Below are 20321 nucleotides of genomic sequence, written 5' to 3'. Positions count from 1 at the left end.
AGGGAGAGACAAGCCACCAGAATCTCCTTTTCTGATTTAACAGTGAGGTTTGGGTTTCAGACATAGCATTTTCTGGGAAGCATATCTGTGAACTCACAGTCTGTTAGCTCAGGCTTTTGGCACATCACTTGTTCTCCTCGCTGTCAAAACTGGTACACACATAAATCCCAAGCCAGACAGAGGACAAACGAATATCCTTCCCCAACCACACTGAACTCCCGCATATGCTTCCTTTAGCCTACCAGCATTTTGTGTCACTGTCTATGTGCCTGCCCAGAGATACATGTTCCCTACCATATACCAATGCACTCACATGTAGTACCCAACCTGCAGGTGCATTTGCCCCAAGGCACCTATCTGCATTGCACTCGCAGTCCCCATATAAATGTCCTATAAAAAAATGCAGTACAACTCTGCTTTTTCCTTGCCTATACCCACCTCTGAACATATAAAACTTTCAAATTTGCCTGTTATGTATATAAATGTATGTTCTATGCTCCTCCTATCCCACTACTATTCCTCAATATCTATATGGACAGACATATTCTGTCCATATGTCTCAAAGACTTCATGCATACATCCTGTCATTCTTCACACCCCAACCAGAGCTATTCCTCTCCTATGTCTCCAGGATTGAACTATTGTGTTGTCCATTTCCCAGCGACAAGGGGTCTAGTTACAGGGTTATTGATTGGTTTTCATGCAGACAGATGGATCTGCCTTTGGTCTCCCCTCCAAAATCCACCTCTGTATGGGCTGATTGTCACTGCTTCAGGGATAGGATTTCACCAGGAGACCACCCTCCATGCAAACATCCTTCACCCAGGCCACGGATGGTAATAAATGGAGTCAGGCTGAGCCATAATAAAAGCAATTGAGTGGGTTACCTGTGCAGACATGAGATTTATACCTCCTCATATTTGATGTGATTGTTTTATTGAGTTCTCAGTGCAGTTAGGATGCCGTTTATTTATTTATTTATATGCCTACTTATCAGGGAAGAGGGGAGAGGCTGTCTCAGTCTAGCTAGTGTTCAGCCTCCGTCTTGTCAGAAGAATGGGGCTCTCCAGTTTTTCTCTGCATTTCACCTAGATTTGGGCTTGGTGGGTGAGCCCTGGCCAGATATCTCATTTCCTATAACAAACAAAGATGTTTGTTTCAGGATTCCTGAAACCTTGAGGACTGTTTGAATTATGAACCTAGTATCAGCTAGTAGAAGTAGTAGAAGCTAAGAGGATGGCGTAAAGAAAGGCGCATGTATGTGCTGATTTTCTGAAAGAACCCCTCAAAAGAAATTCCTATTTATGCTGTGCCTGTTTTGGACAATGGGCTGTGATCTGTGCACAGAGCCTCTTTATGCTATTGCAATAGAAATAGTAAGCACCAGCATTGCTTCTGACTCTGTCATCACATGTGAGTGCTGAGAAATATTAGCAGGTGCAAATTGATTGGAAATGAATATTTGTAAGTGCACTCTGAGGAGTTTGGAAACCAAGTGATTAGATTTGTGATTTTCAGCTGGGTAGATAGCCATATTAGTGCTACAAAATCAGCTCTCAGTTACTGGCACTAGAGAAAATTGGAGGTTAGCGCTGAATATCATACTGTTTAGTATTTCATCACAAGCCTAGTGGTGTTTGTTGTGGGTTTTCCAGATCCTCTAGACAAGTGATAGCACAAGAATTTCAGTCCTCATTTAATAAAGTATATTTCCAGTGCTTGTGGAGGATTGAAAAGGGGCCTGTCGGCTCTCTGAAATCTCAAAGGACTTCATTGTTAAGGTGTTTTAAAAGTCATTTAATAGGAGTCAGATATCCAAATCCCTGTAAAAAATTAAGGTGGAAAAGAGAAAACAAGTAAAAACAAACCCACATTGTGTTACAAGTACTTATGATTTTTATGCCAATTGCATGATTTAGCCTCTGCCCTGGCATTTTTAAACAGTTGATACTGGTAAATATGGCCATGCGTGTATGGGCTTCAGTAGACTAACTGGGATTACAGTGGGAAAATCCTAATTCCTGGTAGCGCTCAGTTTAAAGAATGATTGTTTGGTAGAAAAACTCAAACCTTTCTGATGTTTTCAGGAGTAGTAATCATCATCAGAGACATGTACCCACAGATGGGATTTCCTAAAGCTGTAGTTAGCCGCATGGATGACAAGCCAATGACAAATGATTTTGAAAACTTCTGCCTTTCCATGTATAGAGATCTCCCCCAAAAGTGGGATCCCTAAATATTTTGCTGATTGTAAGTAGCAAGCCTGGACTCCATTTGAATTTCAACATGCCTTAATTAAAGATGATGGCAAATTAATCTAAGTGAAGCTCAGCCTTCTTCAACTGTTTTGAAGTCATATCTTTTTATTCAAGTAATATGGAAATCTTTTGTTTGAATGGACTTTAGAATCAGAGATGGGGGTTTGGGGATATTTGATATACCGCTGAAAAAATGACTTTGTTTTGTATGCATCATGTCATCATATCATAAAGGGTCCAGCTGGCCTGCCAGAGCATTATCTATCTCTTTAACCAACGCCAAGATTATTTCTTATTGTATGTTTGCTTGTTATGAATACCATCTAGTTATATATATTCCAAGAAATCAGGAATTCCTGTGGGATGCAATTCCACAACTTAATGGACCTCTCTATCAGGAGATTCCTTCTGCTACCATTTAAATGTTTCTTTTCTTATTTCCCTCCCTTCATTCCTGGCAATGCTCCTTTGTTTAAACGTGAATAATTCCTTTCCTGTTGGAGGGACTGTGCCCTTCAGATCACTATATTGTTCTCACCACTTCATCATCACTTGGCCAAGCCACTTATATTTTCTCCTCTTTTCTCCCAAAGTCAAATGAGTTTTTCACATAATAGTGATTCTGGTAAATGAGGTTTAGCTCCATAAGACTCATTCACCCAGCACTGAAATGCAGCTACCTCTATGGCAGAATGCAGCAATCATTCACTAGATGCAAAAGCTTGAAAATGTTTAACTCCCAACAAAAATCAAGCTTTCTGTACATCTATAAAAAAATAAAGAGCTGGGATTTGGGGGTGATAAAGAGACCAATGTCGTTCTGAACTTTGAGGTTCACAGAACAAGGAGCTTGAAACTTCCCAGGCACAACCAATTTTACTTGCTAACAGTCTTTATTGAGCTAATATCTTTGCAATATGAAAATTAGAAAAAATGCGGCTAGCTTATTGTAGTTCCCACCATACAGCCTTCCAGTGGCCAGATATGAGGAATAAAACAAAGAGAAATGCTGTAAGCTTTCATTTACTCTTTCAGCTGCAGTAACATTGTCTGTAACCTCTGCTTTATGAGCCTGTCCTTTATTTGCAATGATAAAAAGAAGATAATACCAGGTTTGCGTCTGATGGAAAAGAATCTGAATTTAAAGGAGTATATTCCTTGTAATGAAGCCCTGTGTGACCCGATGGCATTCTTTGCTCAGCTGAAAGCAACTGGCAGTAAAAGTCTTCTACCTTGAGAGCATCCCCTGATGCAGGAAATTGCATGGGAACCTTAGACTCAGCATCAACTAACTGAGAGGATCCCTGCTAGGATCCCAGGCTGCTTCTGTGCAGGCTAAAAAGTGCTAGATTACAAGACCCGGTAAACTCTGTTGGGTGCTGTCAGACGGGTTGTCTTCACCCATGCTTTGCACCAGCCCATGTCAGTCAGAGGCTAATCCAGTCTACATGGCCAGTCTAATCCTTGGCCTCTCTACTGAGAAAACTTGCTTGTGGCTACTAAATACTGATGCTGGTGACAGGTTTCTGACACACACACTTGCCAGTTAAAACTGTGCAACTCACCCTGTGTTCACTGCAGACCATGCAGTTGTCACTACTTTTGGTCGCTGTGAACAATCTGCTATTAGAGATACTTGGTCCTCTTCCAACTTCTCCCTAGACCGGGGTGTAAAACTCATTTTCACTGCGGCCACATCAGCCTCACGGTTCCCTTCAAAGGGCCAAATGTAATTTTAGGACTGTAGGAGTAGTTACATTTATACAGTCCTAAAATTACATTCGGCCCTTTGAAGGCAACCACGAGGCTGATGTGATCCCCAGTGAAAATGAGTTTGGCATCCCTGCTCCAGACTCATTACCTGTGCTCCAAGAATTCCAGATTTGTTTGATGGGAAAGACAGGGAGAGATTCACCAGTGACTTTGGCCAGCGTGTCCTTTGGGGAAATTCTCAAGCGAGGCTAACGAGAGTGACTCAGAAAGCTCTGTCTGCGTAACATTGATTTCTTCCTCATATGACACAGCCCCTGCCCTAGTATGCCTGCCTTTTGCCAGACTCAATTGTTTGTCTTGAGACGTTATGTTTACTTCAATTGAGATTCTGTTCAATTCTATCTCCCTTGCGTGGACTAAAGCCTCAGTTGATGTAAAACAACCTAGCTCCAGTTTTGAACCTCTTCTCATTATGTGTTGAATTCCATGAGCATTTTTAGTGAAAGGTCACACTGAGTTTTACAAAGGTAGCTAAATACTGTTATTTTCATTTTATAGATGGCAAAGCAGCTTCATAAGGAGTCCATGTGACCTGCCCAAGATCAACCAGAAAGTTAACGGCAGAACTGGTAAGAAAAATCTCATCTCCTAATATGCCATTCTTTGCTTTAAACTACAGTCTTGCCTCCAGCCACTGAAATTGGCCACGTGCTCAACAATATTTCAATGTGCAAGTATATTTCACTGGTCATTATAACCTGAGGCAATGTGTGTGGCTTCCCATATATATTTTTTAAAAGCACATAATTATTGGAGACTTTAACTAGGAATCATTAGCCAATTGTTATCTAATGAAACAGGAAACATCTCTCCAAACCAAGTGCTTAACTCTAGAAATTAACATACACCCAATACATAAGAGAAGATTGAAAAAATATCTAACAGGTGGACTGAGATAATATACCAACTAAACTCTATTATCTGCCATGAGGTATTAGTTAGGTCTACTCTCAGGAACTCAGGGTCCAAAGTGTATCCAGAAGGCTGACCGAACTCTGTAATGCTTTGGCTTTGGCATTCCTTGGATGAGGACTAAGTGGGAGTCCCTAGTACTGAACCCAGCCATAGGAGAGCTGGGATAGAGGGACAGACTGGGCGGGGTGCGGGGAGGGGGAGGGTGCGTGTTATTTTACTTTGCCTTTCTGGACCTATGAGGAATTAATTAAGAGAAACAGGAAATACTGCTTAAACTACAACGTCTGTTGCATCCCTTGCTGCATAACCGTGAATGTGTGCCCGTGATGTGCTCCGTCCTGTGCCTACTAAAGTACACTGTCTAATTCAAAAGATTTTTCTGCAGTGATTATTATCTCATGAAACCTGCGTTCTTAGGCTAACTGTACGTGCTGCAAAACAAAGGAAAAATTCTCATTAACATCTCCCTCTAAGTTCATACTTAGGAGACCGCCGCAAGGCTTACAGCAGTGCCTAAATCCAGCTGAAATATGCCAACCCAAAGTGACCAAAGATAACTCGTTTATGGACATATGATAGATGGAAATGTTTGGGCTGGCAGGATGCTTGAGAAGCAAGGCGCTCAAGTGATTTAAAGTAAACATTAATTGCTTACCGAAGAATTAAGAGCTTCTGTCACTTGCCTGCTTCTCAATTACATGCACTGTGTATATGTGTGTGTGTTTACCTACATGCATGTATATATATACACGTGTATAGATATATGTGTGTGTACCTACACACACACACATGATAGGTTTATACTGTATAGTACCTAATGTATAAAGCGGGAACAGGAAAGCTCCCACTGCAGAGATAACTGCTCTGTCTTGATCCTGTCAGTTCTGCTGCACTTTGCTTATTAACTAGTAAACTCTCTAGACTTTTCTGCCATAATTAAAGGAAAAGTACCGCATAGCAGAAGACTATTTTTTTTTCCCGAATCTTGACAGGGTAGTTAAGTCATGTTTTTTACCAGAGTTTGTATCTAGCCTTCATCTGCATAAGTTTGGTATGAACAAGCTTCTGATAAATCTCAACAGTAAATTACAGTTCATCCCAAATGCGTCCTGATATTCTTGATGCAATACTGACAGATAAGTGCAATGTAGGCACAAAAAATTCATATATCACAAAAAGTAATTCATGGAAAATAGATTTTTAAAATCTTTTAGGGAGACTTTAAACATGGAATTGAAACTGCCTTGTTTTGTAGTTGTTCACCTGAAAGCCTTCATCAATGTTAGACTAATCCCCAGAAAGAAAGAAAATGAAATTCACGAATTTCCAGAAAATCTTATAATCAAAAGTAATTTTTTCCATGTAGAAGGAGATCTCCATCTTGAAGTATGGTATTCACAGTCTATCTGGGGACATAGGTAACTTCTGTTTCTGTAAATGCCTCACTATAGTCTCAAGATGTTGAACTGCTCATGAATGTAGCTCTAACCGTTCTGGACACTGGTCTGATGCAGATTTTGCTTTGGAAACTCCACATTTTGCAAAAATACAAAGATGTTTCTAGAAGGTTGGTTTTAGAAATTGTCATCTATCTGAAGCTGCCTAGAGAGTGTTAGGTTAACTCCAGTTTGTGATCGTACTGCAGGTAAGAGATGTGCTGTTACAAAGGACTGACGCAGTTCTATGGGTGTATTTTGACAATGGGAGAAAGAAAAATGTATGTTTAAATTGTGTACTTAGTCCTCTCTCAGTGTTTTGTGGGTTTTGTGAGCTGGAGTCACAGAAGTCACTGGAGTGAAGAAGTTCACGCTAGACTCCGCAGCACCAGGATTGGGCCCTTGTATACTCGCTATTTCCTATTCCACTGCATTTTTTCTTAGCTCACTGTCCTGTTCTTGCCTAGCAAAGACTTGCAAATTTTATGCCCTGTGATGTGATGGGCTCACTTAATCACAGAGATGAGTTTTGGGGAGCCTCATGCAAAGGTGAACAGTGGGAGGTTGAGCCTAAATTTTTAAAAGGAACGGGGAACAACTTAATCACATGAAGCCAAAATGCTCTTGTGCCTTGGTGACCACACACGCAAATGCCATCACAGTATGAATCAAACATGGTGGGTCACAGCTGAGCCTCTTTAATGTAATAATACTTAGCAGCCACAAAGCACTTGTCCTGCTCAAAGAATTTTATAAGCGCAGTCTAACTGACATCTGTTCCGATCAGTCGTTTCCAAGGTGGGGAAACTGAGGTTCAAAACCCGCAGAGCCCTACCCCAAACTGGTAGCAAAGGTGGGAGCAAAACCTGGCACTCAGCCTTCTGCCTGGGACATCGCAACCCAGATACAAGGCGTTGTGTCTGGCGGGCAGAAGGGTGAGACTTCAGTGAGATACGGATGCTGACATGCCTTGAGCTAGCCAAAGTATGCATGTGTGTTGGGTCCATACATGCTATTCCTGCAAAGACCCCACAGCCCTTCCTCTGGAGTCCGGTACCACCAGTTTAATTCCTCCCAGGGATAGCTGGCTGTCCTTCCACAGCTGCCTTTGTAAGGTGTCTGAATGTCAAACTGTTATTATTTCAATACCTGACTGAGAGAGTAACAGAGACCTGGAGGATTTTTAGGAGGGTGTATAATTAGCCGATCAGTATTATGTTACCCTGTTCATAACTTAATAACCATTTTAATACAGATGGCACACACAGGGATAATTTCCTAGGGTAGCCTAGCAGTATATTACAGAGACAGTGTGTCTGAGGGAATCTTTCTTAGCCAAGGTACATTCCACTAGCTAATTCTACCTGCTGTTTTCAAGATGATTTGGGATAATTCCATATCATTTGCAAAATATTAAAACTCATTTATATAGGATGCCAGATTTAGAAATACACAGTCTGAGTTATTAGACATATTTTGATAAATCTGCCATGAAAAGCGCAAGATAAAAAATATCACTGTGTTTTCCCTGCTATTTATTTTTGCTTCCCTTGCTATAAATACATCAGGTTTAAAAAAAAAAATCCGGCTAAACTTGTAATATATCAAAAGGGCCAATATACTGACTTGTGTGTTTTTGTCTATGCAGACCTACAAAAGCCTGTGCATATATTTACATATACCCTATATACATTTATTTGAGTGGGAAGCACCGTATATTTGGGATTGCGTGCAAAATTTCATGTATTCTTACTGCATCGGTGAGGTATTTTGAGCCTATGTACATACCCTTTGCAAATATCCCTGTGTTACGCTGTTTCTAGACGTTGTATTACTGTGGGCATAGTCAAAATATCGGTACATACATTACACTAAACCAGTATAATTACTTTCAGTGTGTGCATAAGAGTGTTGTGTGTTGCCAAAGTGTGAAGATCTGGCGTATGTCGGGTTTGAATTTGCAGGCATTTGAACAGCCTGAGTGCTTCCAGTGTGATAGTCCTTGATTACATCTATCACCGGCCTTTTTCTCCTGCATCGATCCATTTTTTTTTGTCTGTCATATGGTTATTTTTGTCACCTCAAACCTGACCACCAACAAAAGTCGCACTCTAGCAACTGAGGGAGGAGATGGGGGGAAAATTTTCGCTAGTGCTGAATTGATCCTGCTGCTTCCCAGCCTACTGCCAGGGCAGGGATCGGCCCGAGCCAGGAGCCGCGGGCAGCAGCGCTCCTCAGCCGAGTGAAGGGACCGCCCTGCAAGTTTAGCGGTTCCCTCGGGCTAGCGATGAGGAGCGAACCGCGGGCAGTGGGTGCGAGGGAAGCCTTCCTCCAGCACTCCGCGGCTCGGGGCTGTGAGCCCGGCTTGGCAGCGGGTAACGGCAGCTTTTCGGCTCAGAGCCCTAATACCCTGGCAAGGCTGGCGGTCATTTAAACCCCGGGAGGGATGTTGAAGAATCAGGGAAAAACCCGGCTCCGTCACCCCTTCCAACCCGAACAGCTCCCAAACCTTACGGCACCGCATCTGCTCTCGCAGGAGCGCTGCGCGCCCCGGGCCGCCCTGGGCAGGCGGCAGCCGCAAACTGCAGCGAGCCCCCGAGCAGCCCCGCTCCCCCGCTGCCCGGGACTGCGGCGGGGACAGCCGGCTCCGGCCCCGCTGCTCGGGACTGGGCTTGGCGGTCACGGCGGGGCCGGAGAGCGCCCGCTGAGCCATGCCCAGGGGTCTCGCTGCGGGCGGGGGGCTGGAGCAGGCGGGATCTAACCTGACCGAGGAAGGACTGGGCCGTCCGCGCTGTGGAGAGGAATTTTATAGGGCAGTAAAGAGGCGACTGGGCCCCGAGCAGGGCTGCGGGGTCGCTCTTACCTGTTTATGGAGGAGACGCTGGGGACCGTGTCGTTGTCGCAGATGCCCTCGGCCAGTAGCCTGTCCCGGATCTCCCAGGCGAACATTGTCGGGTTTTGTCTCTTGTACTCGGCGATTTTATCCACTACTTTGGGGGTCGCCACTTTGGGTTTGGAGCCGCCGATCACGCCAGGCTTGATGCTCCCCGTCTCGTAATACCTGCACAAAGGACGGTTAGTGACCTGCCGTGCCCGGCACAGCCCCGCCGTCTCCAAGCACCCAGTGCCCGGCTGCCCCTCGGAGCGCCTCGCAGCCGCCGGCCCCGCTCCCGGCCCCTCGCCCCACCTCAGCTTCGTGCGGCCGGTGCGCGGCATCGGGCCGCGGCGGCTCGGATGCCGCATGGCGCGGCTCGGCGGGGCGCCGGGCCGCCTGGGGCTGGCGGAGTCCTTTCTCCTCTCCAGGGCTCGCTCCCGCTGTTTTTTTCACTCTCCTTTCTCCCCCTCTCCCTTCTTTTTTTTTTTTTGGTGTGTGCGTGTATGTCAGAAACGAGGGGCGCTGGGCCGTTCACTGCCTCCTCCTTCCCCCGCCTTATACGCACACACTCGTTTCAGGCCCGGAGTTGGAGAAACAAAACAGAAACCCTCGCCCCATCAGGGGAGCAGACGGCCGCGGAGGGGGCGCGGGCAGTGCCGGGCTCACACCCCCCGGCTCTCCCGGCCGGCTTCTGCCCGCCGGCGTGCTCCTCTCGCCGTGCTCGGAGGCTGGCCGGGCTGTGGGTGCGAGAGCGCGGTTCTTTCCCCTCCCCCTGCCCCTCGGAAGCGGGTGCTCGTACGGGGCAGCTCCAGCCCGTCTCCCGGCTGGCCACTAGCTCTGCTCGCGTCCTTTGCAGAGGGCACGGCAGAGCACGCACATCACAGACACAGGCGGCTGGGGCTCTGCTGCCTGCGGACACCGCTCCGCGTCCGAGCGGCCGGGCCCAGGGACTTGCCTCTGGCGATATTTCACACCACATTTGGCAGAGATCGGTTACCGCGGGTATTTATTTATTTATCTGCCCCGTTGTTTGTTTATTTGCCCGTGTATTTTCTAGGGCCGCTCAGAGATTGTTGTGAGTTGGCGGATTTTGTTGTAGGGGGTTTTTTTTCTTTTTTTTTTTTTCTCTTCCCCCTGTCCCTTCTCTTTCCCGCTCTCCCGCCCACCCCTCGCAAATTGTTTGTCTTCCCAAGAGTTTCCAAACACTGCCGGGGGGGCCGGGAGGAGCACGTCCTTCCCGGCTGGAGGCGGGGGCCCTGCTCAGCCGCGGGCTCCCACTGAGCGGAGGTGCCGGGGCCGCTCGGGGAGGTGGCGGGGAGAGCCCGGCGCCGCGGGAAGGGCGAGAGGTCACAACGGAGCGGGTAAGGGATGCACCGTTGCCGTCCCAGGGGAGGGGAAGGAGCAGCCTCTTTCCTTACCTGCCCAGGATCTTGCTGACACAACCGTGGCTGACCCGCAGCTGCCTGGAAATGTCACAGGGTCGGACCCCCTGGTGAGCCAGCTCCACTATCCTTTGTCTCACCACGTCAGGTAGGGGCCTGCCGTTCACAAACACCCCCCCAAGCTGGTTGACACCCCCGTGCCCTGCTGGGGAAAGAGAAATAAAAAAAAAAAAACAACACAACAACCCACGCACACCAGAAACAAGCCGTTAGTTGTGGATTCTTCACCACTCGTACTGCAAAATCTCCAGTCACTACAGATGGATGGAGGTGATGATGGCGGGGGCCGAGAGGGGGGAACAAGACGGGGCAGGAGGGGAGAAGAAAGGAAAAACGAAGAAAGAGGAAAATACGGGGAGGAGAATGAGGGAAAGATAATGAGAGAAAGACAACGAGAGAAAGAAAGATAGAATGAAAGACACAGAATGAGAGACAAAAAGATAAATAAAAGAAAAAAAGGACGAAAGAGGATAAAGAGCGCGCGAGAGGAGAAACAAAAGATAAAGGAATAAAGAAAGAGAGAGGAAGAAAAATAGCAAGGAAAGAGAAGGCAGGGTGAATTTTCCCGAGCCGGGGACCGTTCCTCCCGTACGCCGTTTCCCCTCCCTGGACCGGAGAGCATCTCTCCCTCCCGCCGTCCCCGCCCGGGACGCCGGAGCGGCGACTCCTCACGGCCATCGCGGTGGGGCGAGGATGCAGACAGTGCCTACTCCGGCTCCTCTCCCAAGAGTTGGGGAGAGATGCGCTCCCAAACTCCGGAGCTCAGCTGTTTAGTGGCTCCAGACGGACCCTGCCGCAGTCCCCCATCTCTCTACTCTTGGGTTTTTCCTCTCTCATTTTCTTACCACGATTTTCTATCACATTGTCAATTACAGTTACTGGCGAACCCCGCCCTCCCTCACCCCGCGGCATGTCCCCCATGCAACGCGTTGTCTCCCGTTATTTTCGGATGCGAGTTGAAGGGATTCGGAGAGAAAAGGAGAAAGGGAAAGAAATGTAGGGAGAGAGAAAGAAAATACTTTGTGTCCCGTAGTCAGTGTTCGTTTACAGACAGACCCTCTCTCTCCTCAGCTTCCGATCTTTAAAGGAAAAATCCTTCAGTTAAAAAAAAAAAAAAAAAAAAAAAAGAAAAAAGAAAAAAAAGAAAGAAAAAAAAATCTGAGAGGCTCTCACGTTCCATCTTTTTTCTCCCCACACAAATCTAATGCAGGGAGAATTAAAAATGCTCCTTTTTCCTCTGTTGCTCCCTTTCCAGTCAAAAACATGCTCTTTCTCAGGTAGGACTGCTAGGAACCCTTTTTTTTCGATATTTCACCATTTTGAGAAATAACTTGGGGAAAAAAATAAGTATGCACCTGCTAAGCATGGGCAGGAGGAACGGAGTGACGGGAATAAAAGGAAACATCTCCTTTTGGGACTCAGAAACACAGGCGGTTGTGAACCGCTTGCACCTGGGGAGGTCCGCGTTAGAGCCGGGAGCAGTTCGCCCTTGCCTGGGCGTGTGGGGAGATGCGGACTCGCAGGCGCTGGCGCTGCTACCTGGTTGTCTCTGTCTCTAGAATATCCAGCTGATATAGCTGTGGAGTGCACACTGTATTAAAGCTTTCCTTTCACACAACCCTAACCTTCTGTATCTTCCTCGCCAAGAGATCTTAGTTCGTTTTGCAGTTTGCTGAAAAATGATCTGTTTGTATTTTCGCTTAGGTTTTTGGTTTTGGTTTTTTTTTTTTTCCCTCCCCTGCTTCTGACACTGACTTATTGGCTCTGAACTTAGTGGAAACTCTCATTGCCCTGCGATCGATCCAAGTCCTTTCGCACAAATAGAGTTTTTTCCATCCCACCCACCCCTCCAGTAACACCTCCACGTATCCCCTCCCAGCCGCCTCGGCCAGGGCGCCGGCTGGCTTCCCCGTCCCTTCCCCGATGAACCCGGGTTATTTGTTGCATTCTTTTGGTAGTCTTTCTTAAAATATATTTAGGATTTCGGGGGAGGGGGTGGTATTTATCTCCCTCCACTAAAACCCGAAGGTATATGTTGCTGTGTGTTTTCTTCATTTGTTCAGAAGCCCTTCTGCACATGTTGCCTCTAAAGTTACAAGACAGCAATTTCTTCGGCAACTCCATGATAAATAATTCAAAGCACCTTTTATAACTCGCATTACAAAGTATTAGAAGGCAACAGATGCAAAAAAGATTAAAAATTAATAATTCAAATTATTGCAGCCCGGATATTTTTCACACGAGTTTGTTTTGCTCTGCTCCGTGTTTTTCTGAGGTTGTTTCTGTCAGAGCAGTAAGATATTTATGTGTATTTATCTGCATATAAGTGCCGACGTCTTTATATACATATACCCAGCCAGACATACCGCTTTTGTATGGATCGTGTCTGTGTGTCAGGAGCCCGTGCCCGTATGTATTTTAATTGCTAACTAATATCTAGGTCTGTAGCTCTATAAATACATTTTAGGGAACAAATCAAATGTTGATTTTTTTTTTTTTTTAATCGGAAGGCAAAATTATTGACGAATCTCACTAGAGTTTTTTAAAAATCAGAGACAGTGAAACGCCTCGTTCGGCTGCCTACATGTTCCGGATCGTACCGGAGGCAGAATTACTGCAATCGCGTCTGAAAGCAGGTCGCAGCGCTGAAAACTAAAAATAATCTCCGGTGCACGGACTATTTTCTGTTAAAGGTTTTCGAAAATTAAACCCTACGTTTTAAGCAATGTATCCGGGAAAGAATTAATTTGGAAACAGAAAGACAGTTACCTACACCCACATTTGGGGATCTGCTTATGGATTTGTATTTCTGTGCCTTCTCAGGGCAAAATCGCGATTTTTTTTAACTTCAAGCATTTCCATTTTATATCTTTTCGGTTTGTTTTTATGCAGCAGGCAGGGCGTGTCCTCAAAAGTTTCGGTGTCAAAAGTTACAAATTGCTCTTAATTATTCATTTCCTGACTCAAGATGCTCTCAATCTCGGCTTTCTATTTGTATTTTTTTCTTTAATTTAAATCTCGAAATTATTTTCCCTCCATGCGGTGAAATTAAAATCCCTTAAAATTCCTGATTACAATCTGTCGTAAAGGGGTCTTTTCGCTTTCTTTCATGCCCCTCTTATAGAAGGGTTCTTTAAAACGAAAATATATCACGAACGCACTCTCCTCTGTGCCAGGAATGCATTTAAAATGCACATCGGGGATCTGGTAAATAAACCAGGAGGGATCGTGACTTCTTGGGAGCCTCCGAAGCCGCCAGATCTTTCAGCCATACAATTGTCCTATTTTCCCCGCAGTCCAGCCTTTCACCAAACCAAACCGAAGCACGGAACAGCCACCGACCAACCCGCCATTAATTTTAAACTGTCCTCTCCCCTCTCTGCCACTGAAAACCGAAATCAAAACAAATAGCATCAGATCGCGGGGGGAAACCGTGGGTTCAGAGCCACGCAATGTTGCGGGAAGCCCTGACCCGGCGGGGCAGCGACAGGGTCCAGCCCGGTGCTGACGCGAGTGGAAATAAACTCGTGTTGTCTGAGGAGCGATGGGGAAAGTGCCTTTGCGGAGGAGAGATCTGTTTCGGGGGGCTGTTTTCTTTGGCACACACACGGCAGGCAGCACAGGCACAGCCGCACACAGCCCCCTGGCCCCCGCCCCACCGCCGGCGCGGAGCTCTGCTCCCCCCGGGTCCGGAGCTGCCCGGGACCCTCGCTCTGCCACCGGGGCCGGCGGTGCCCGTCCTGCCTGCTGAACGCGTCTCTAAGCCCGGTTTCCGCCAGGGGAGGAGAAGCTGGCGCTGGAAGGATTGACCTGGAGGACGCTCAGGTGAGGAAGAATGGTTGGGGAAGGAGGAATGGAGCGAAGAGAAAGAGGGAGAGCAGCAGAAGGAGCCGGGCTCCAGTACTCACGGTGCATTGCTGAGAAGGGGTCTGCCTTGCAGTGCATATCCATGGGGAGGCAAAGGAAGGGGAAGAAATCGGCTGAAGCCGCCGTGTCGCCTCTAAAACTCAACTTCAAGACTTAGGGGAGAAAAAAAACAAAACAAAACAAAAACAAAAAACAAAAACAAAAACAGAAGGAGAGGAGAGGAGGGGAGCGGCGGGGTGCGCTGGGCCCCCTGCCCGGCGGAGCGGGGAACGAAGTACTTTCCGGGGGGCGGGAGAGCTGCGCCGGCTCTTGGGGCCGGGGCGGCGGGGCCGGCGGAGTCAGCAGAGTCCGTGGGAGCGAGGGGCTGGCGGCGCCGGGGGGCAGGTGGGTGTCATGGCTGGGAGGGCTCAGAGCATCCCCAGCATCGGGGAGGGGGTGCCCGAGCAAGGTGCGGCCGGCGGCCAGGCGGCAGAAGGCGCAGGAGGACGCGGCTCTCCCTCCTCCTCCCGCGGTCCGGGGCTAGTTCATTTAAGTTCAAAGCGGAGTAGCAATCCCCGGGAAAGCTGCGAGCGGCGGGCGGGCGCGCCCCCTCCTCTCGGCCGAGCGGAGGATCCGGCGCCCGGCGGACTTTCGCCCGAGGTGGGAAGTGCTTGCGAGGAGCCGGGGCCGGAGACTGGAGCCTCCGCTCCCGGTGTGTGTCTCTCTAAAAGCCGCAGCGCCCTCAGCCCCCCGCCCGCCTCCCCGGAGATGGATGACTTGTCAGACAAAGGCAATAGATTCCGACACTCTCTGATTCGCCAGCGCGCCGAGCCGAGCGCGGCCAGGAGAGGAGAGGAGAGGGGAGAGGAGAGAGGAGGGCCGGGCCGGCGGCGCTCGGCGCGGGGGGGCCGCCGCCTTCGGGACCCGGCGGCGGGGGAGCCCCGGCCGCGCGCTCCGGAGCGCCCCGGGCCACGCGTGTGCGGGGCGGCGGCGCCCCTGCCCGGCCCGTGGGAAGGGACAAGGGCCCGCTTTGTTGTCACTTGCGGCTCTGGAGATTTAACTCTCTTATTTAACACACGCACGGCTTGGTAGTTTCGTGTCCCTTCGCACGCCCCACTCTTTTTTTACCAGAGACTTTACTTGGGGTGAAACGGGAGGGATGGATTCGATACACATCCGTGGTGTGCAGCTTGGAGAGTGGGAGAGACGGACGGGGAGGGAAAGGGAGACAGGAGGTGAGGGAGAGAGGAGAGGAAAGAGAAAAAGAGGGAGACAGAGGGAGGAGAGAGTTCAAGAGAGAAAGACATGAAGAAGAAAAAGAAAGGAAGAAAGAGAAATAAATAGAAGCTAGAGAGACAGAAAGCCAAGAAAGACAGAAAGAGCTTCTTGCACCTCTTTGAACCAATAGGTTGGGCCCATTTCAGTCATGGCAAAGTTTCCCTTCACACGCATTTGGTGAATTAGCAGCAAATTGAACCTCTCAATTTCCACATCTCTGCTGCCTTTTTTAATTTGGTTGGTTGGGGGGGGTTTTGTTCGTTTTTGATGCTAGAGTGGGATTTAAAAGTCATTTGACAAGTAAGTCTACGACTAAAAGAGACGTGGCTTTCACCTAGCACAGCAACAGAGAGCAAGGGAGAAACGCCTTCTTAGGGTAATAACCAGGGGTAAAAAGACAAAATAGAAATTACTGTGAGCTTAATTTTGATTTTCAGACTGTGAGTTTATGATCACTTGAAATCAATGTACTTTCTTCTTCTGCTCTTTTCCTCCTTCACCTTCTCCCATCCGTTTGCTTATCTGTCACGAAACAGCCCCTTTGTTTTCTAAGTGCTTTAAGTAAAGAATCTCTGAGAGATCTTTATGAAATACTTTCCACTGTCTCATAAATCATTTTGGCACTTCAGCTGATGTTTTATCTTTCTCTCTCCCCCCACCCCCCCCAGCCCTTTCTCTTTCCCTTGTGTGCAAAAAAGGATGAATTGAAAAGAAAAAAAAAAAAATTGACACCACCGACGGCTACATGTAGCGTATGACAGCGCTCAGCTCTCGGGTCTGCGCTGCGGACAGGCACGGCAGGCGCGGCTGAAACGCCGGTGTCAGCCCCCGACAGCCCCCCGCGCAGGGGGCATTTGCCGCAGGAGTGGGGGTCGTCTCCGCTGCCGGGTCAGGAGCGGCGCTCGGTGCCGCCCGGCGGCGGAGGCGCCTTTCCGCTCCGCCCGGGCAACTCACGCCAGACGCCAAGTTTGCGAGCGGCCGCTGCGCTCCGCGGGCAGCCCCGCCGCCAGGCCGCAGGTGCCCCCCTCACAGCCGCGGCCTTGCCCCGGCGGCCGCGACTCACCCGACCCGCGGCGCCCCCAGCCCGTCCGCCGGCTCCCTTTATCAGCCGCTCTCCCCCGGCAGCGGGGGCCGCCCCCCGCGCAGGGGCAGAGGGGGCGGCCGGCGGGCGCAGGTGCGGGGCGGTGGTGGCGCTCCCCGCCGCGGCCCCTAGATGGCGCCCTCCGGTCGGCTTGGTGGCGCGGCGGGCGCGGGGGAGCGGCGGCGGGCGCGGGGGAGCGGCGGCGGGCGCGGCCGGTGGCGGGGCGGCCGCCAGCCCCGGCCCCGCGCACGCACCTGCCGGCGGGACGACAGGGCAGTACGGGCCCGTTGGTCATTGAGTCCCCCGAACAACAGCAAGTCCGGTTCGCGGCGGGGCTGGCAGCGCGGTGATCGCCGCTGCCGTTAACCCAGCTGCCTCCCGCGCTGCCTGTGGCTGGAAACGGCCCTTTACAGCTCTCCTCCTGCCTTCTCGTCTTCCAGCAGTGCCCCCTCCCTTCATCCCTTCCACCCCAAGCAGCCCCGATTGCCCCGCGTCCCTCGGGCAGGGCTCAGGCATAGAAGAAAGCGGAGGCTGGGAGATGAGGGTGGGACCCCCAGCAATACCAGGGGAGGAAGGGTACGTCCTTTGGCGTTGTATCTGTCTCACCCCATCCCCAGGGCCTCTACTTTCGGGGAACTTCCTCATTTCCTCCCTTACTGTGCAGTCATCAGCACTTGCGGAGTTCAGATTTGTCTTTCTCAGAGATGCTCTGTGCCTTTCTAACTGTTGATTGTACCGTGAGGAGATAACAGCTTGCTGGTGGGCCGTGGCGGGGGTAGCCGGCGGATCCAAAACCTCCTCCCGAGAATGTATTTTGCCGTAGTTTCCTCATTCCCTATTGATGTTACCCCATCTCAATGAAGAGAAAGGCAGAAATAAAAGACTCGAGAAATGCACAACGTGAGCACTCTGCGAAATGAAGCTTGCGTCCCACGGCGTGGAGATAGCCCGTGTAAATGGGAAAGCCCCGAGCCTGGTAAAACAAGACCGCTTTCTCAGGAAGGGGAAAAGGAAAGAGGAAAGAGGAAAGAGGAAAGGGGAAGGGGAGGAAAGGAAAGGAAAGGAAAGGAAAGGAAAGGAAAGGAAAGGAAAGGAAAGGAAAGGAAAGGAAAGGAAAGGAAAGGGGAGAAAACGAAAAGAAAGAGAACTCTGCTCACTGTCCCCTTCCCCCACCACACATACCACAATATCACCTGGTGCCCCTTTCCACACGAGACTTCCTGGAAGAATTGCTTTGTCAACATTTAAATCCACCGCACAATTTATGTCTACCCAGATTAAAAATACCGGCCTGTCCCGCGGCCTCGGGCACGGCCGTGTGCCCTGCAGGACCGGGCGAGGCCGAGACCACGGGCCTCTTCCCGCTCCCACGGCTCTGCACGCATCTCCCCAACCCGTTCCCACTTCAGCAGCCCTGGGTACTTTTTATCCCGTGCTGCTTGAAATGAACCTTTCCGCCTCTATTTTTCTCTTTTCTTTCTTCCCCCCCTTCTTTTATTTCTTTTGCTCTTTCTCAAAGAGGATCTGAGGATCTCCCCTTTCTTCGCTAGCCCAGCCCCCCCGCAAGCTAGAAACATTTACACTTCAAAAGAGGCATCCGCCTCTCTGCGGAAATTTCAAGAAAAATAAACTTTTGGAGGGAGTTGCGGCGATAGCTATCTTTCGATGTGCTTCATTATCCGGCTTTCTCCAGCTGATCAAGCCGAAATCTTCTCCATTTATCCTATTTCCCACCCCCGGCCGCAATACACATAACCGCGAGGGCCCTGTCAGCTACTCTCCGAAGTCTTTCTAGTCTCCCGTGCTGCTTTGGCTTCGCCGGCGCTTTGCCGAGCTCCCCTGGTCCCTGGGATCGGGTTAAACAAACGCTCCTCTCGGCCATGGCCTCCTCTCCTCCGCGACCTGCGGGGACGGGCGCTCTGCCCGGGAACAAAAGGGGTCGGCGGCGAGGGGAGCCCCTTGGAGAAGTCAGGCCTGGAGCAAAATTGTTGTGTCTGCGATCACCGCTGCCTCCAGAGCTACGAGTTGAGCCTACGTTGGCTTCCAGTTTTCTATGGGTTGTCTGTCGCTGATTACACTGGAAACCAGTTAAACGCGACCTGTGACTAGCGGGACGGTGAGCTGCGGTGGCAGAAGTTTTGTATTTATACCATCTTGAGATGCTGCTGACTCCTCGGTTTAACACACCGCCTGTCTTCCCCTTGCTGAGCGTGCGAGCGCTTTCAGCCTAAATGTTGGCAGTTTGTAGGCGGTTTAGCTCTGCCCTTAATAGTTCCTGGCACCGTATTTACGAATTTACAGGACAAATCTGCGCTGACCATCTATATGTATCTTTGTGACCTGCGACAACTAATTTCCGAGTGGGAAAGTTGAGGGCAAAATCCCAGGCTGTGAAATGGTAAAGAAAAAAAACCCAAACTCAGGCAGGGATGTGAACGTTTAAGGAAAGGAGTCGGGGTGTGTGTGTGTGTGTGCGACTGGTCTTCAAGGAAGAGGGCGCTTTCATAAAACCTTCCTGGGCGAATTTTGAGGTGCTTTGTCTGAGGACAGTGATTTCTGGCCTGGGTAGACATCCTACGGCTTCTGCCCAGCCAGCATCCAGAGGAAAGGGGTGTCCAGACCAGGGAGCACTCCTTCGCTGTAGGGGTGCTGGGATGTTATCTTCCCCGGCGGGGAGAGGGCGATGGAGCAGGTCCGGGGTGCCAGACAGCAGCGTGGAGATGTGGATCAAAGCTGCCTGGGAGGTTTTTCCCGGGCCGGGCAGTGCTGAGCATTGCGAAGGGAGGCAGACAAGGCCCTGCCGCCCCTCCAGCCACCCTGCTCAGGAGGCCCGAGATTGCTCTTGGTGGCCCAGTTCAACAAATAAACAGAAAGTTAGGTTTTAAACGTACAATTAATAGAAAGAGAGCGCGAAAATAATAAAAGACCTCCATCCTTCCCCTCCCCCTGTGTCTCCGAGCCCCTCTGCCCCTCTCCCTCTCTCTCTCTTTCCCTCTAAGCACCTCTGGTCACGTTGGAGGATGAGTTTTTGGAGAGCTTCTGGTACAATATGGAGCACCACGGGCTGCAATTTCACACTCCACAGCACATTCCCCCTAAAGCTACTTTCTTTTTTTTTTCCCATCTAAGACCCCCTCATGTCTCCCCCTCTTTCTTTCTCTCGCTCTTTTGTGAGCCATGGGTGGGTTGCATGTCTGGGGGAGGCCGGGGCCGCGGGGAGGCCGGCGGACGGGCCCTGCCAGCGGGGCGGGTGCGTGTGTGCGCCGGGGGGGCCGCGCTCCCCCCTCGCCCTGCCTGCTGCTGGCTTTTCCCTTCTCTGCATTTGTTTGCCCTGAATGGTAATAGCCCACGTGTGCTGCTCTTTATTCAGCCACCGACACTTTAACCTCTCCTCTTTACAAGAGAACGTTTGCCACA

General features: G+C 49.7%; 1 protein-coding gene across 5 annotated transcripts in view; it reads right to left on the bottom strand.

The window, feature by feature from the left end:
• PAX2 (paired box 2) overlaps positions 1-14710 on the bottom strand; it is an 83578-nt gene extending 68868 nt beyond the window's left edge. For 3 of the 5 annotated variants that reach the window (XM_065638683.1, XM_065638684.1, XM_065638685.1), the window contains exons 1-3: positions 14608-14650; positions 10676-10844; positions 9246-9443 (exon numbers count right to left, since the gene is read on the bottom strand). In XM_065638683.1, coding sequence (XP_065494755.1) covers positions 9246-9443; positions 10676-10844; positions 14608-14650 — 410 coding nt within the window. Of the gene's footprint in view, positions 1-9245; positions 9444-10675; positions 10845-14607 lie in introns of all 5 variants that reach the window. The other 2 variants (XM_065638687.1, XM_065638686.1) reach the window with 2 other exon arrangements.
• Between the last annotated feature and the right edge of the window lie 5611 nt (positions 14711-20321).

This window comes from Caloenas nicobarica, chromosome 7 (genome assembly GCF_036013445.1).
Source record: "Caloenas nicobarica isolate bCalNic1 chromosome 7, bCalNic1.hap1, whole genome shotgun sequence".
Taxonomy (NCBI): domain Eukaryota; kingdom Metazoa; phylum Chordata; class Aves; order Columbiformes; family Columbidae; genus Caloenas; species Caloenas nicobarica.
Note: the sequence above shows the minus strand (reverse complement) of the source record. Positions and strands in the feature narration are given on the sequence as shown.